Source organism: Rhinopithecus roxellana, chromosome 7 (genome assembly GCF_007565055.1).
Source record: "Rhinopithecus roxellana isolate Shanxi Qingling chromosome 7, ASM756505v1, whole genome shotgun sequence".
In the NCBI taxonomy this organism is placed as follows: Eukaryota; Metazoa; Chordata; class Mammalia; order Primates; family Cercopithecidae; genus Rhinopithecus; species Rhinopithecus roxellana.
Window position 1 is genome coordinate 1,048,533 of NC_044555.1, and position 17,355 is coordinate 1,065,887.

At 45.3% G+C, this 17,355-nt stretch overlaps 3 protein-coding genes across 4 annotated transcripts; all 3 read left to right on the top strand.

Moving 5' to 3' along the window:
* Positions 1-946: 946 nt before the first annotated feature.
* Positions 947-2,569, top strand: MAGEB3 (MAGE family member B3). Its single transcript, XM_010358178.2, has one exon. The coding sequence runs from the start codon at positions 1,001-1,003 to the stop codon at positions 2,039-2,041; it is 1,041 nt and encodes a 346-aa protein (XP_010356480.1). The 5' UTR covers positions 947-1,000; the 3' UTR covers positions 2,042-2,569.
* Positions 2,570-6,756: 4,187 nt separating this feature from the next.
* On the top strand, positions 6,757-9,087 carry MAGEB4 (MAGE family member B4). Its single transcript, XM_010358175.1, has one exon. The coding sequence runs from the start codon at positions 7,026-7,028 to the stop codon at positions 8,067-8,069; it is 1,044 nt and encodes a 347-aa protein (XP_010356477.1). The 5' UTR covers positions 6,757-7,025; the 3' UTR covers positions 8,070-9,087.
* MAGEB1 (MAGE family member B1) lies at positions 8,625-17,014 on the top strand. Of its 2 annotated transcripts, none has more exons than XM_010358176.1 (3): positions 8,625-8,696; positions 11,183-11,285; positions 15,408-17,014. In XM_010358176.1, exon 3 carries the CDS (start codon positions 15,468-15,470, stop codon positions 16,509-16,511), a length of 1,044 nt encoding a protein of 347 aa, XP_010356478.1. In that variant the 5' UTR covers positions 8,625-8,696; positions 11,183-11,285; positions 15,408-15,467; the 3' UTR covers positions 16,512-17,014. The 2 variants fall into 2 exon arrangements, with proteins under 2 accessions (XP_010356478.1, XP_010356479.1); XM_010358177.1 differs by having other exon boundaries at positions 8,648-8,696; positions 11,183-11,274.
* Positions 17,015-17,355: the final 341 nt, after the last annotated feature.

Below are 17,355 nucleotides of genomic sequence, written 5' to 3' on the forward strand. Positions count from 1 at the left end.
AAAAGCTAAAGGGAACACTGTCTCTAAAAAGTAGAGTCCCACAAATTATGCTTCTTCTCTCAGCTCCGGGAAGCCTTGGAATAACATCAGCCCCCCTTACTGCCTAGGGAGTGCCAGAAAGGTTGAACTAATTACATGCCCCAGTTCTGCAGACGGAAGAGGGAGGAGACCCAGAGCCTTACAGGGGTCACAGTGAGGACCCTGAATGAGGACTAGTGATATCACTCTTCCCACATAAAGAAGAGACAACAAAGAGTCCCCCACTCCCCACCTGCAGCCCTGAGGAGGCTGGGCATGGAGGTCAGGTATATGTGAACTCATCTTCTTTTAATGGCATTAGGTTGCTGAGGGCCTTTATCTAAAGTGAGGGGCATCAGATCAGCAGAGGCAGCTGTCCTAGGTCCTATCTAGAGACAAGATGAGGACTATGAATGAGGTGTCAGAACCCCAATAAGCCCAGGAAAGGGTAGGTCTCCACAGTGCTCTTAGCACCTAGTTCCTCCTGTCAGGGGTGGTGAGGCTGAGACATTCCTTCACCTCCTCTTAGGTGGTCCCAAGGAGATGAGGACATTTGTTGGAGGTGTCAAATTTAGTGCAGCACAGGGGAGGGGACCCAGCCCTGACAGTTTTTATGATGGTCCTGAATGTGAACTGAGGGAAACCTCCTACCCCAGAGTAAAAGGAAATCCACAAGGACTAGACATGTCATGGCTGCTCTCAGTCCCAGTATACACAGAACAGGGCTGGCAGGCTGTGGCCTAAGGCACACTTTAATTACTTTCACAGGGTTCTCAGAGGACAAACTGTTCAGAACAGAAGCCCTTTGGGTTTCTAGAGCAGTGCTCTCACAGAAAACTGCAGAGGCGGTCTTCTTTTAAATCCAAAGTGGTACCTCTCTGCTGAAGGCTCTCATACCCTCTCTTTCTCTCTCTCCTCCAGGTGCCTGTGTCATCTGCTCTTCTGCTGATACTCCTGCCTGCTGTTCCTGATCACAGCCATCATGCCTCGGGGTCAGAAGAGTACGCTCCATGCACGTGAGAAATGCCAGCAGACCTGGGGTCAGATCCAGGGTCGCCAGGGTGCTCAGATCACTGCAACTCAGAAGAAAAAAGTATCTTTTTCATCTCCTCTTATTTTGGGGGCTACTATCCAGAAAAAGTCTGCTGGTAGGTCAGGTAGTGTTCTCAAGAAGCCTCAGAGAGCACTATCCACCACTACATCTGTAGATGTTTATCACAAAAAGTCATACAAGGGAGCCAACAGTAAAACTGAGAAAAAGCAAAGCTTCTCTCAGGGTCTATCCTCCACTGTGCAGTCTCGCACAGACCCTCTAACCATTAAGACAAAGATGTTGGTGCAATTCCTGATGGAAATGTACAAAATGAAAAAGCCCATTATGAAAGCAGATATGCTAAAAATTGTCCAAAAAAGGCATGAGAATCACTTCCCTGAGATTCTTAAAAAAGCTTCTTTCAACATGGAGGTGGTATTTGGTGTTGATTTAAAGAAAGTTGATTCTACCAAGGACTCCTATGTCCTTGTCAGCAAAATGGATCTCCCCAACAATGGGGCGGTGACTCGTGGGAGGGGGTTTCCCAAGACAGGTCTCCTGCTGAATCTCCTGGGCATGATCTTCATGAAGGGCAACTGTGCCACTGAGGAGAAGATCTGGGAATTCCTGAATAAGATGAGAATATATGATGGGAAGAAACACTTCATATTTGGGGAGCCCAGAAAGCTCATCACCCAAGATTTGGTGAAGCTGAAATACCTGGAGTACCGACAAGTGCCCAACAGTAATCCTGCACGCTATGAATTCCTGTGGGGTCCAAGAGCCCATGCTGAAACCAGCAAGATGAAGGTACTGGAGTTTTGGGCCAAGGTCAATCAAACTGTCCCCAGTGCGTTCCACTTCTGGTATGAAGAGGCTTTGAGAGATGAGAAAGAAAGAGTCGAAGCTGCAGCTACGTTCAATGATGGCAGTAGTGCTATGGGCAGAAAATGTTCCAAGGTCAAGGCTAGCAGCTCTTCCCACGCCTAGTGAAGTTGAAGCAAAATTTTCATTTTGTAGTTAAAGAGGGCAGTCACTGTTCCAAGGAGTGAAGGACTGGGTGTTACTGAAGGGAACACACTGTATAATACCTTTTTGTTTCTGTTCTAAATGGATAATTTGAAGATTTATCTGTATTTTGGCGCATACTTTTCAAATTTTCCTTTTATTTATCATTGTAATCTAAATTTAGGATTGCTATTGGTCATATTTGTTGTTTAAGAGTAAAAATTTTGCTGTTTCGTAAAACAGATCGAGAAAAGTTCTGTCTTATTTACTGATCTGGTGCAAGATAACTTGGAATTAGAATAAGCATTTCCTTGAAAATGTTTTTTTTAAAAAAAGTCAGCAGTAAAATGTGTGGGATTAAGAAATAGAGAAAGAATGTAAGATGGTCAATATTTGGTTTCCTAAATGCTTTTACTCTGTGTTTTAAGAAAATGAAAGATAAATAACCATATATGTCTGGCTTATTTAAGAATGTAGAATTAAATCATAATAAATTAGACCTCATGCTGACACACTCATTCTCCAAGTGTTAATTGAGCGTCTGCTCTTGGAAGGATCCATGCTAGTACTGGGAGGGCTAAGAAAAAGAAAACCTGGCAACTGACCTTAAAATTATAAGGTCGAGAAGCAGCTATCATCTAAGGAAAATGGTGATATTCGCTCTAAGACCAAAAGGATACATGATAAGAAGGGAGGGAGGTAGTTCCACATGAGAACAGTCAAGTATGAATTATCTAATCAAGGCGGTGTTGGGCCTAAGAAAATGCAGATCCCTCAATGGGAGTTCATCTAAGTGAGGCTCCATGGTGGGCTGGATGAGGCTGTGGGAATGGTGAGCAGGGGCCAGGCTCTCAGAAGTTGCCTCTCAGAGGTGCGAGACAAAGCTTGGAATAGGAAACAGTTCTTAAAACAGTTACTTTGGGATCATGGATAAACCAGGGAGAACCTAGGGTAGGAATGTGTCCTGTGCTCTTCTCCCAGTACAAATAAACACAGCACACACTAGGTGTTTTGTACACATCATCTCCAGCCAGTTTCTGAGAAATAAGGGTAATACCCTCAAGGGAGGTGGGAGGACCAGAAGCCACTGTGCTGGTACTCTTTGCCCTGTTCCATTAAAAGCACATTCAATTAGGTTACCTCGTGTGTAATTTGGCAAACTCTAGGCAAGGTCTAGATTTTGAGAGGTAGTTAAATGAATCAAAATAAAAGTGGTTTAGATGGAAGGATAGCTGAGAGAGGAGGAAGTTTTTGGTTCTTGAAACTCATTTTAGAATCTGTGTTGCATCTACTGAGGAAGTCTACCTCATACTAATATTGAATGATCTATCAAGTAATGAGGAAATATTATTTAGTTTTCCTTTCTAGGTAGCACTTTGTCTGATAGGGCTTTCTTTGTCCTAGAATATGGTATAATCTCTGACATCTCCCGCACTGAAAAATAAGTCCCAGTGTAGCAGATTGCAATGTCAGGGTACAAATTAATCATAATAAGAACTGGCACTATTTTATGTCACAATACATCTCAAGCACTTTACATACATTGTATACATTTTACCAGTCCTACAAAACAGAGCTTATCAAATCTACTTCACAGATAAAAAGCCTGAAGCCCACAGTCTATTAATGTGTCCAATTTCACATGGCTGGTAAGTGACAGGACTGGGGCAAGACCTCTAGTCTGAATTAGTGTAAAGCACACTCTGTTCCATGCCTCCCAACCTGAGACTGACTGTGTCCCCTTATTCACTTTTCTTCTCACTACTCCCAAATGTATATCAAGTGATAAAAAGATTCTGTGCCCAATTTGCTGGACTGAAATACATAACCAGAGCAAGGAAATTACCAAAATGGTCGAGGGGTGTGAATTAAGGAGAGAAAGATAATATTTGGTGACAATATGATTACATATGCAAAGTCAGATAAACTCAAAAGATCATGGGCTCACATTCTGTCATTCTGGACAGTTCCCCTTTTTATAGGAAGTTAAATCTTTTCCAAGAGAAATATATAAGAGGGTTGTAAAGAGAAGAAATAGATCAACATGTTTTTTTTTTTTCCCTCTGACGGTATGACTTTTAACCCTGGGCTCCTGCCTGTGTTACAGCTTCCCTATCTTACATCACTCCTGGGACAGGGATTCATTGTCTGCAAGATTTATTGTAGGGAAACTGGTTAAGAGTTTTTAGGGATGTGGCATTTCCCAGGAAGTCATTAATTAAGGGACAAGAGCCAAGATAAAGACCTTCATATAGGAGGACTGAGCAGAGCATGCCAGACAGAGTTCTTAGCCTGAGCATCTCCTCACTTATTCTTCAGGGTTCTCAGGGACTTATGAGTTCCTGCATCTCAGGTCAGTAGAGGGAGGAGTCCCATTCTCTGACACATACCAAGCTGAGGACCCTGAATGAAGAATGAGGGAAGCACTCACCCGAATAGTCTTGACAGGATGTGACTGAACCTGATTTCTACTCCGGAGTTCTCAAGAAGGTAAAGACCATGATCTGAGGCTGGCTGACTCAGGTCCATAGAGGAAGGATTCCTAATGTGTACCAGGAGTAAAGCGAGTACCCTGAAGAGTGCAGAAACCACCAAACCCCTATCAGTGAGGACCCCACAGAATCCTCCCTATTGTCATCTCTGAGAGATTCAGGCATGAATGTCAGACAGAGGCATCCTCATATCCTCAGTAGTAACAGAGAAGTGAAGGTCTGGTTCTGAGGTGGGCAATCCCAGCTCAGCAAAGGGAAGACTATTAAGCCTTCCTGTGAGTCAGATTTAGGATCCTGAGTTAGGACCTGAGTAGGACAATCCATCATAAGACCTCAACCTGTCTACCACAGCTGCCACTCTTGGGAGACCACGGTCAGTTGTGGCCAGATAAGGCCGCCCTCTTCCTCCTATCAGATCTCAGGGAGGTGCAGGCCTTTTAAACGGAGAGGTCTTCAGGTCAAAAAAGAGGGGAGCCCCAGAACCTGCTAGGAGCCAAATCAAGGAAACCGAGTGAGAACTGAGGGGACTGCTCACCTCTGAATAGAGAGGACAACAGAGTTCACCCCCCTGCATAAATCTTAAATTGCCAGGGCAGCATGTAAGGTTGAGGATTCACCACCACTTTTTAAATTTTTTTTAAATAATTGACCTTCTTTTTTAGAATAGTTTTACGTTCACAGCAAAACTAAGCAGAAAGCACAGAGTCCCATGGGAATCCTGTCCTCCCACAGACACAGTCTCCCTCATATCAATCTCCCAAGCCAGGGTGATACATTTGTTACAATTGAGAATACATGGACACGTCATTATCACCCGATGTCCGATGTCTGTAGTTTAGGATTCATTCCTGATGTTGCACATTCTGTGGGTTTTAATATTTAAAAATGTAAAATGACATATGTTTACCACCATAGAATCATCCAGAATTGTTTTACTGCCTTAAAAGTTCTCTGTGCCGGATCTATTTATCTCTCACTCTCCCCAACCCTTGGAAACCACTGAACTTTGTACTGTTTCCATACTTTTGCCTTTTCCAGAATGTCATATAGATGGAATTATGCAATGTATAGACTTTTCAAATTGGCTTCTTTCACTCTGTGATATGTATCTAAGTTTCATCCATGTCTCTTTGTGGCGTGATAGCTCATTCCCTTTTAGTGCTGAATAATACTTTATTCTGTTAATTTACCCACTCTCCTTCTGAAGGACATATTGGTTGCTTCCCAATTTGGGCAATTATGAATAAAGCTACTATAAACATTTGTGTGCAGGTCTTTTTTGTGTGTGTGTGTGGGTATACTGTTTTCAACTCATTTGGCTAAATAACAAGGAGTGCACTTGCTAGATCATATGATAAGAGTATGCATAGCTTTGTAAGAAACTTACAAACTGTCTTCCAAAGTGGCTGTACCATTTAGCATGTCCACCAGCAATGACAGTGTGCTCCTGTTGCTCCACATCCTCATCCGTATTTGGGGTTATCAGTGTTTTTGATTTTGACCATTCTTATAGGTATGTAGTGGTATCACATTATTGTTTTAATTTGCAAGTCTCTAATGACCTGTGATGTTGACCATCATTTCATGTATGTATTGCCTTCCACATATATTATTTGTTGAGGTGCCTGTTTAGATCTTTTGCCCATTTTTCATAGGGTTGGTCAGTTCTTATTGTTCAGTTTTAAGAAATTTTTGTATGTTTTGGTTAACAGTCCCTTATAAGATATGTCTTTTGAAAATAATTTTTTCCCAACCTGGGAGTTATCTTATTCTCTTTGTGGTATCCTTAGCAGAGCAGAAGTTTTAATTTAGCAAAGTCCAGATTATCAATTTTTTTTTTCTTAGATGCCCATCACATTTTATGTCAGAACTAGAAAAGGTGAAATTCTTGGTTTGAAGTCGCAGTTATCTGTCAGCAGAAGAGACAGCCCACAACCCTGCATGGAGTCCAGGTGAGGATCTTCAGTGCAAATTTGGGACCTAAAGAGAGAGCACTAAATGCTTCTAGGCAGGGGTGGTGGGTTGAGGGGCCCCTCGACTTCGCTCATTTGGGTCCCAGAAAACTAAAGAGTCAATTTCACAACACCAATAGAGGGAGGCTCAGGCCCTGCCAAGAGCTGACATGATAATTTTAAAGGTAATCAGAGTGGATCCTCTCCAAGCTAGAACACAGAGAGCCCAACTGCGAGGCTTGTTGTCACCCAGTCAGCCCCAGGCAGGATTGGCAAGCTGCAGCCTAAGGCACATTGTAACTTCCTCAGCTGAGTTCTCAGGGGACAGAATGACTAAGAACAATAGCCCAGTGAATACTTAGAGCAGTGTTCTCAAGGAATCCTGCAGAGGCGGCTTCTGAAAAGCCAAGGTAGTATCTGCCTGCTGAAGGTGTTCTCAGGATTTCATTCGCTCTTCTCCAGGAACCACATCAACTACCCTTCTGCCTACACTCCTGCCTGCTGTGCCTAACCACAGCCATCATGCCTCGGGGTCAGAAGAGTAAGCTTCGTGCCCGTGAGAAACGCCAGCGGACCCGTGCTCAGACCCAGGATCTCAAGGTTGGTCAGGCTACTGCAGCAGAGAAAGAAGAGTCTCCTTCCTCTTCCTCATCTGTTTTGGGGGATACTCCCTCCAGCTCCCTTGCTTTGGGCATTCCCCAGAAGCCTCAGAGAGAGCCACCCACCACCCCTGCTGCTGCAGCTATGTCAGGCACTGGACCTGATGAAGGTGAGGAGAGCCAAGATGAGGAAAATGCAAGTTCCTCCCAGGCCTCAGCATCCGCTGAGAGTTCACTCAAAGATCCTCTAACCAGGAAGACGAAGATGTTGGTGCAGTTCCTGCTGTACAAGTATAAAATGAAAGAGCCCACTACAAAGGCAGAAATGCTGAAGATCATCAGCAAAAAGTACAAGGAGCACTTCCCTGAGATCTTCAGGAAAGTCTCTCAGCGCACAGAGCTGGTCTTTGGCCTTGCCTTGAAGGAGGTCAACCCCACCACTCACTCCTACATCCTCGTCAGCATGCTGGGCCCCAGCAATGATGGAAACGAGAGCAGTGCCTGGAGCCTTCCGAGAAATGGGCTTCTGATGCCTCTACTGAGTGTGATCTTCTTAAACGGCAACTGTGCCGGTGAAGAGGAAATCTGGGAATTCCTGAATATGTTGGGGATCTATGATGGAAAGAGGCACCTTATCTTTGGGGAACCCCGAAAGCTCATCACCCAAGATCTGGTGCAGGAAAAATATCTGAAATACCAACAGGTGCCCAACAGTGATCCCCCACGCTATCAATTCCTGTGGGGTCCAAGAGCTTATGCAGAAACCAGCAAGATGAAAGTCCTGGAGTTTTTGGCCAAGGTGAATGACACCACCCCCAATAACTTCCCACTCCTTTATGAAGAGGCTTTGAGAGATGAAGAAGAGAGAACCGGAGCCCGGCCCAGAGTTGCAGCCAGGCGTGGCACTACGGCCGTGACTAGTGCGTATTCCAGGGCCACATCCAGCAGCTCTTCCCACCCCATGTGAGATCTAAGGCAAATTGTTCATTTTGTGGTTGAAAGACCTGTTGCTTTCTCTGTTCCTGTGATGCATGAATAACTTGTTGATTTATCTCTTTGTTGTATTTTCTAGTGATGTTTCTTAAAATAGAAAGTTTATTTAGATTCAGAATATAAGTTTAGAAATGGCATGCATCACACACTTATTGCTGTTTATCAGGTTGGTTTAGTAATAAGAATTTTGTTTTTGAAATACAGATAGAAAATCCTGAAATCATTTTTGTGATACAGAGCAAAATAACATGGCATGGGAGTAAGTTTATCCTTAGAAATTTAAAATAACTCCACAGTAAAATAGGTAGAATCTGAAGATAGAAAGAGAAGAAAAGTAAAAGTTGCTTTATTCGTGGTTTGTCTTACTCCGTTCAGTCTTTTTTTGTTCATAAATTTAAAAGTTACATACCTGGTTTGCTTAGATTATTCAAGAATGTGGAGGCCTGGGCCAAGGTCAATGACAGTGTCCCCATTGTCTTCCCTCCATTAAGAGAAGACTTGGAGAGATGAGGGAGAGAGAGCCAGAGATAGTGTTGCAACTGGGTCTGGCATGTTTCAGTGTGGTGTCCAGCAGTGTCTCCCACTACTTGTGAAGTCTGAGGTATATTCTTTACTTTTGATTAAGAAAACACTTAACTTTCTAATTAATGGAGGGCCAAAGGGGAGTTGGTGGGAATACTATATATAACATATTTGTATGTAAAATGATTTATCTTTTCTTTTTCCTGCTTTTCAGTGTTCTTTTTTTAAATTGTAGATTTATTTAGTTTCAGAATCTAAGTTTGTGAATGGCATGAATCACTCATTTATTAAAATATAACAGGTTGAAGAGCGAGAATTTTTGCATTATGTAAAACAATTTAAAAATCTTTTAAGTCTTTTCCTGTGATCTAGAACAAGATAATATGGAATTGGAATATGAAATTTGTGAAAAGGAAATTACCTTGCAATAAAGTTGGTGGGACCATGAAGTAGAGAAAAAAAAAGTAAAATGTGGTCAATTCTTGCTTTGTTTTGTTCTTTTTAGTCTTTCTTTGTAAAACTGAAGTATATGTACCCGGATTGGCTTAGCTTTTTCAGGAATGTGGGGGAAATTAAATAGCAATACATTTGACTTCCTGGTCACTTACACTTTAATCGTCCAAATATTAATTGAGCAGCTGTTCTTTGGAGGGCTCCTGACTAGTACCGGATAAACTAAAAAAACAAAAAACAAACAAACAACAAAAAAACCCCAATCCCTGCCCGCAGAATTTTAGAATCCAAAAGCAGCTATCATATAATGAAGGTGATGAGATACTCCCTAAGACCTAAAGACAGGTGAAAAGAGGGAATAAGAAAGAAGGTGGGGGTGTTTCCAGCAGTGGAATCTAGTGTAAATATCCTAAGCAAGGTAATCGAGACTTTGGGAAACCGACCATACTGCAATAGGAGGTAATTTTATGTCCCGGCATAGTGCCTAGATGGGGTGCACTGAGCAGGGGTCACACACTCAGATGGTGGATCTCAGACTTGAGAGATGGAGACTGGAATGAAAAACTGCCTTTAACAGTTACTTTGAAATTGCGGAAAAACCAGAGGGAATCTTTGCCTAGAAGCAGGGATTGAAAGTGGCCGGTGCTCTTGTCCCAGTGCAAGTGAAGTGAATCCAGTACACAACCTAGGTGTTTTATGCACGTAGTCCCCAGAGTGTTTCTGAGAAATAAAGGTGATACTCCTTTAAGACTGGAAACTCATAAGCCACTGGGCTAATACTCTGCTACCAGCTGGGCAGCCAGAACCCATTCCATTAAAAGGAATTTTTTTCCTTTCATGTGTTTTTGCAAATTCTAAGGGAGATCTAGATTTTTGATGGTGGTAAAATGAATGAAAATAAGTGGTTTGGATGAAAGGCCAGAGTTGGTCTTTGAACCAAACCCTAGAAGGTTTGAGTTGCTTTCAGATGAGAAAGACAACTCCACACTCAAAATATGATTTAATACGGAAAAGTTATTTAGAGTTTCTTTGTAAGTTGCATTTTGGACTGATTTGTTGTTCCATGTCTTAGAAAGTTGTATATTCTTTGTTATCTCTTGGACTTGAAAAAAATCAGCAGGGTGGACGATTTCTTCTGTACTTGAAATAATCATGGTAATAACAAGCCTTGTTTAAAGTCTCAATGCACACCAGGGCTTTGCACACTTTCACCACATTCCACCGGTCTTACAAGACAAGGCTTATCAAGCTCATTTCACAGATGCAGAGCCTGAGGCTCATCGAGTTTGGTAATGTGCCCAAGTTCACACAGCTAGTAAGTGATGGGGCTGGAACTAGACTGCTAGTCTGAATTCCTCTAGAGTCCACACTGTTCCACTCCTCCCAAACTGAAGCTTACTGTGAATTGCTTAATTCATTTTCTTCTACAACCCCAAAGTGTGTCTCAGGTAAGAAAGAAGAGGTCTCTGTACCCCAAACACTGGATTGGAATACATAACCAGAGCAAGAAGAATACCACAATAATTGACAGACGTGAGTTACAGAGAAAAATAAACAATGCTCGGTGACAATATGATCACTGATGGAAGCAAAATTAGATAGCTTCGAAAAATCAAAAGATTACAAAAATCATCTGGCTGCACCTTTTCTGTAGAAAGTAGATCTTTTAGAACTACCCTTTGGTTGGTGAAGTGAAGAAATAGATCAGCATGTTTTTTTTTCCCTGAGAACACAACATCTGTCCGAGGCTCTCCACCTTCCGTTTCAGTTTCCTAGTGTCACATCACTTCTGGGACAGGGACCTCTTCTCTGCAAGGTTTGCAAAGAGGAAACTGGTCAAATTTTTGCAGGGATGTGACATTTCCCTGGAAGAGTTTGATCAAGAGACAGAAGCCAACATGAGAACACTCATGAATGAATAGTGGGGGGAAAACCACTCCAAAATGTAAGGGTACATCCAGCCCCTCAGGAGAGTGACCTCAGTTCAGTAGACAGAGGAGTCCCAGGTTCTGATACATGTAAAGGCAAGGAGCATAAAAGAAGACTGATGGAAGGACCCAGCCAAAGCTGTGGGGTTCTATGGAGTCCTTTCCTTACTATCTGTTATTGCAGGTTGCAAAAGGACTGTGATCATGAGGATCATCCAGAATTCCAACTCGAAATTCTCAGAAAACAGGACCTTGATGTGAGAGGAGCAGGTTCAGGTAAACAAAGCGTAAGTTACAGTTTTGCTCACTTGTCAAGGTGAGGACCTGAATGTGAACTAAGGATAGCACCCACACGGCCTCACAAAGTCCCCTCTGCTGTCAGCCCTAGGAAGCCTTGGTGGAGATGGCAGGCTGATTTCTGCCTGGAAAGTCTCAGGGACATGACTGGTTCCGTCTAATTGGGGGAGCCTCAGTTTTACAGAAGGAAGAGGCCGAGACCCTAATAAGAATCAATGTAGGACTCTTAAGTGTTAAGAGGGGACTCCACCAGCAGACCAGTCCCCAGAATTCATCCCCTGTTTTGAGGCATCAGACATAGCTAGCTGCCTAAGATGCCTCTCATTTCCGCCTGGAAGGTCTCAGGGAGGATGGGGAGCATGGGGCCGGAAGGGAGTCGCTTCAGTTCTGCCCGGAGAGGAAACCAGAGTCAGGTGAGGAGTCTGAGAGCTGATGAGAAGACCTCTCCCCAAAAAGGGACTTTCACAGAGCCCTGCCGCTGCTGTCAGGCCTGTGAGGCCCAGGCAGGGATGGCCTGTGTGGCTCGCTAAGATTTCCACCTTGGGGGCTGAGGGAGGTGGGGGTATTGTTTGGAAGCTGGCGGATTTGGGTCAGAAGGCGGAGTCATCCCAGGCTGCTAGATGAGCAGGGGTGAGGACCCCTAGTGGGGACGTAGGGAGCAGCGACGCTAGAACAGTTACTGCCGGATGTGGCTCATCCTGACTTCCGCTTTGAAGGCGAGGACGCGAGCGAGCGAGCAGCGAGCGTAAGGGTGCGGTGTCTGCCTGGCGGATTTGGGTCAAGAGGTGGAAGTTGTCCCAGGCTGCTAGATAATAAGGTGAGGAACCCTAGTGGGGACGAAGGGACCAGCGACGCTAGAACAGTGTCTTAGCATGCTGCCTCTGTCGTCAGTCCTCAGAGACTCTTGCCGTCAGCCCTCAGAGGCCCTGGGCTGCCGGATGTGGCTCATCCTCACTTCCGCTTTGAAGGCGAGGACCCGAGCGAGCGTAAGGGGTGCGGCGTCCGGTCAGCCGAGGGTGAATTCTCAGGACTGGTCGGGAGTCAAGGTGCGGACCCTGAGTGTAAATTAAAGAGACCACCCCCACCCGTAACAAAGAGGGCCCCACTAAGTCCCGCTTCTCCATTTGGTCCTGGGAGGCCTCAGGTAACCGGATGGGTAGCACCCTGACTGTCTCTTCAGTGACTCAGGGAGATGAGGGCTTTGGCCTAAGTCTTACAGAGTCAGGTCAATAGAGGGAGGAGTCCTAAACCCTACTAGGAATCAGGGAGAAAGTCCTGTGTGATGACTGAGTGAGTCACTGACTCCGGAACAGTGGGGTCCAAAAGTCCCGCTGCTGGGCTGTGCGCGGTGACTCACGCCTGTAATCCCAGCACTTTGGGAGGCCGAGGCGGGTGGATCACGAGGTCAGGAGATCAAGACCATCCTGGCTAACATGGTGAAACTCCGTCTCTAATAAAAATACAAAAAATTATCGGGGCATGGTGGCGGGTGCCTGTAGTCCCAGCTACTTGGGAGGCTGAGGCAGGAGAATGGCGTGAACCCGGTAGGCGGAGCTTACAGTGAGCCGAGATTGCGCCACTGCACTCCAGCCGGGGGGACAGAGCGAGACTCCGTCTCAAAAAAAAAAAAAAAAAAAAAAAAAAGCAGTCCCGCTCCTGCTGTCGGCACGCACAGGCCCCAGTCAGCCATGGTGGGATGTGGCCCACTATGACTGTGAACTTAGGTCCAAGGAGTATGAGAACTTTTGTCTACGGGGCATGGTCTCAGGACCAATCGATGGGTGGAGTCCCAGAAAGAGTGCCGAGTGTAGGTGGAGACACTGAGTGAGGAAATGGCGGCTACTCAATACACAAGTGAGACAGCTGCGCCTGATGCTGTCCCTGGGAGTCCCAGGCCAGAGCTGGCAGGCTCAAGTACTCCCTGGCTTCTGCCTTCGTGGTCTTAGGGAGAGGAGGGCCTTGGTTTAAGACCTTGCTGCCCTAGTTCAGTAGAGAGATAGGAGTCATATGCCAAGACAGGTGTCAAGGTACAGTTTCTGTATGAGGAATGAGGTAACCATGTAGTCCAGAACAGGCAGGAACACACAGTCTTACCTTGGCGTTCATTCCTGAGAAGCCAGGGTTAGAACTCTCAAGTTGAGATGCCCCTCATTTCCTTCAGGGGCTGTTTCAGGTACATAATGGCTTTGGTTTAACATGAAAGCCCTTATTTAGTACAGGGAGGAGGCCCAGTTCCTAAAAGATGGTGATACTGAGGGAGTGTGAGGGGACCCCCTCCAAGAAAGAGGTAACACACATAGGGCCCTATACCCACTGAGACCTGGGAGATCCAGGTATGGTGACATGATGAGTCTCACTCACTTCTTCCTAGAGCATCTCAGGGAAGTGAGGAACTTCATCAAAGGGGGCAGCCTTATGTTAGCAGCTAGAGAATTCCCAGGTAATTCCAGGAGTCAAGAAGAAGACCCTGAGAACTGGGGGGACCACTCATCCCATAACAGTGAAAGAAACACGGAATTCCTTCCTGATTTTCATCCTTGGGAGATGATGGACAGTTGTAGCCAGATGGGAAAAGTTTCACTTCTTCCTCAGGGAGTTGGGGGTGGGGGGCTTTGTATGACTGGATAGGCGTTAGATTAAGACAGAGAAGACACTGAAGGAGGAATGAGATGAGCATCGACCTAGAGAGTGGGGCTTCACCAAGTTCCACCCCCTCTCAGCTCTGGGAAACCCCAGGCAGAAGTAACCAGATATGTCATCCCCTCAAGACTAGCCCTGGGTACTCAGAGAGGTGAAGGCTTTTGTTTGAGGTTGGAAGAATCAAGTGGGCTTAGAGAGGAGTTCAGACTTTGCTTGAGTGAAGACTAAAGAGAACAACGACCACAGAACAGTGGAGCCCCATAGAGCACGGGGTGACTGGATGTGATTCAGGCTTTCTTTCATCTTGGGACTATGAGGCAATGAGAATCTTAATCTGATGTAAGGGGCCTCAGGTCAGTGGAGAGAGGATTTCCAGGTTGTGCCAGGACTCGTAGAGAGGACTTGAGGGAACTCCCACCTCATCAGTGGGGATCACTCAGAGTCCCTCTGTATGTCATCCCTAGGAAGCCCTGAGCATAAATGTCAGAAGTGCCCCTAAATTCCTCTTCAGGAATAACGGAAATGAAGGTCTTAGTCGGATGGGTTAGCAGGAGGGGTAGGAGGCATTTTAGGCCCTCCCAGGAGTCAAACTGGAGACCTTGAGTGAGGACCATGAGTGGGACTATACATCGCAGGGCTTCAACCTGCCAGCCACAGCTTTGAGCCTCTGGAGAATATGGGCAATGTGACCAGATACAGCCACCCTCATTTCCTCCATTGGGTCTCAGGCAGATGTAGGCCTTACTATGAGTAAAGGTCCTCAGGTGTAGAGAGAACAGAGCCCTAGGCCCTTCTGGGAGTCAAAGTATGGATGTGGACTGAAGGTACCATTCCCCCAAGCCCCCAACCACATCCCAAATAGAGGAAAAACAACGATGCTAGTCCTGTCTCTGCACTTAGCTCTCAAAGACCTTCGCCAAGGGTTGCCAGGCTAAGACTTCTTTATTTCTTTGCATTAGGTCTAAGGGAGGTGACAGCTTTGGTCTGAAGATGCAGCACCAGTTAGCAGAAGAGAGGTTCCCAGACTTTAGATATAGATGAGATGAGGACTCTGAATGAAGATTGAGGTCCAACTAGCCCAGGACAGAGAGTTCCACAGAACTGTCAGCACTGCCACTCCCCCCAGCCCCCGGCAAGGATGGTGGGCTGAAGCAGTGCCTCATTTTTCTTTGGTGGATTCCAGGGAGCTTTGAAGTGTCAGCCTCAGAGCAGCACAGGAAGGAGGTCCCAGGCCCTTCCAAGAGTAGATATGAAGATCCTGTGTATGAATTGAGAGGGCCCTTGAACGCAGAGGTAGTCTACACTGCCAACCTCTGCTGTCACCCAGTCAGTCCCAGACAGGATTGGCAACAAGAGCCTAGTGGGTTCTTAGAGCAGTGCCCTCAAAAAAACCAGCAGAAGTGGCTCTCTAAAAGCCAAGGTGGTACCTCCCTACTGCAAGTGCTCACAGAATCTCATTCTCTCTCCTTCAGGCCCCACATCTCCTGCCCTTCTGCCCACACTCCTGCCTGTTTGGCCTGACCACAGCCATCATGCCTCGGGGTCATAAGAGTAAGCTCCGTGCTCGTGAGAAACGCCGCAAGGCACGAGAGGAGACCCAGGGTCTCAAGGTTGCTGAGGCCACTGCAGCAGAGAAAGAGGAGTGCCCCTCCTCCGCTCCTGTTTTGGGGGATACTCCCGCAAGCTCCCCTGCTGCTGGCATCCCCCAGAAGCCTCAGGGAGCTTCACCCGCCACCACTGCTGCTGCGGCTGTGTCATGCACCGAATCTGATGAAGGTGCCAAAAGCCAAGGTGAGGAAAATGCAAGTTCCTCCCAGGGCACAACATCCACTGAGAAGTCAGCCAAAGATCCTGTAGCCTGGGAAGCAGGAATGCTGATGCACTTCATGCTACATAAGTATAAAATGAGAGAGCCCATTATGAAGGCAGATATGCTGAAGTTTGTTGATGGAAAGTACAAGGATCACTTCCCTGAGATCCTCAATAGAGCCTCTCACCGCTTGGAGCTGGTCTTTGGCCTTGATTTGAAGGAAGACAACCCTAGTGACCACACCTACAAGCTCGTCAGCAAGCTAAACCTCACCAATGATGGAAACCTGACCAATGATTGGGACTTTCCCAGGAATGGGCTTCTGATGCCTCTCCTGGGTGTGATCTTCTTAAATGGCAACTCTGCCACCGAGGAAGAGATCTGGAAATTCATGAATATGTTGGGAGCCTATGATGGAGAGGAGCACTTAATCTATGGGGAACCCCGGAAGTTCATCACCCAAGATCTGGTGCGGGAAAAATATCTGAAGTACAAGCGGGTGCCCAACAGTGATCCCCCACGCTATCAATTCCTGTGGGGTCCAAGAGCCTACACTGAAACCAGCAAGATGAAAGTCCTCGAGTTTTTGGCCAAGGTGAATGGTACCACTCCCCGTGACTTCCCATCCCATTATGAAGAGGCTTTGAGAGATGAGGAAGAGAGAGCCCGAGTCCGAGCCAGTATTAGAGCCAGGCGTCGCCGTACTGCCACAACTTTTAGAGCGCGTTCTAGAGCCGCTTTCAGCAACTCCTCCCAACCCATGTGAGAATTAAGGCAGATTGTTCACTTTGTTTTTGTGGCAAGATGCCAACCGTTTAAAGTAGTGAGAAGTCAAGATAGGGCTAGAGAGATCATAACATATATCTTCTTTGTGTTCCTGTTAAACATTAGTATCTTTCAAGTGTTTTTCTTTTAATAGAATGTTTATTTAGAGTTGGGATCTATGTCTATGAGCGACATGGATCACACATTTATTGGTGCCGCCAGCTTTAAGTATAAGAGTTTTGATATTCTGTAATACATTTTTGAAATCCTTGAATCTTTTTTGGGTTCAAGAAGAAGAAAGTATAGCTTTAGAATAGAGATTTTCTCAGAAATGTGTGAAAGAACCTCACACAACATAATTGGAGACTTAAAATAGAAGAAGAGTAAGCAAAGCATGTCAAGTTTTTGTTTTCTGCATTCATTCACTTTTGTTTTTGTAAAATCCAAAGATACATACCTGGTTGTCTTTAACCTTTTCAAGAATGCAGATAAAATAAATTGTAATAAATTGCATTGTTTGTTCAGTGGCTCATTTATTCTCACCATAAATTGAGCATCTGCTCTTTGTAAGGGTCTGTGATAGTAGTGATTGTACTAAGTTAAAGAAGACCCTTCCCCTGCACACAGATTTTTAGTCTAAGGAGTTATTATTTAAGGAAGGTGGTGAGATACACTCTAACATGTACAGATTTTTTTTTACATAAAAAATTACTCCTTAAAAAAAGAAAAAGAAGTGAGGATGGTGGGAGAAGGTTCAGACAAGAGCAGTCAAGTGTTAATTTCCTTAGCCAAGGCACTTCGTGGTGTGGGACAATGCAAGTCCCTCACTGGGAGGTCATTTTAAG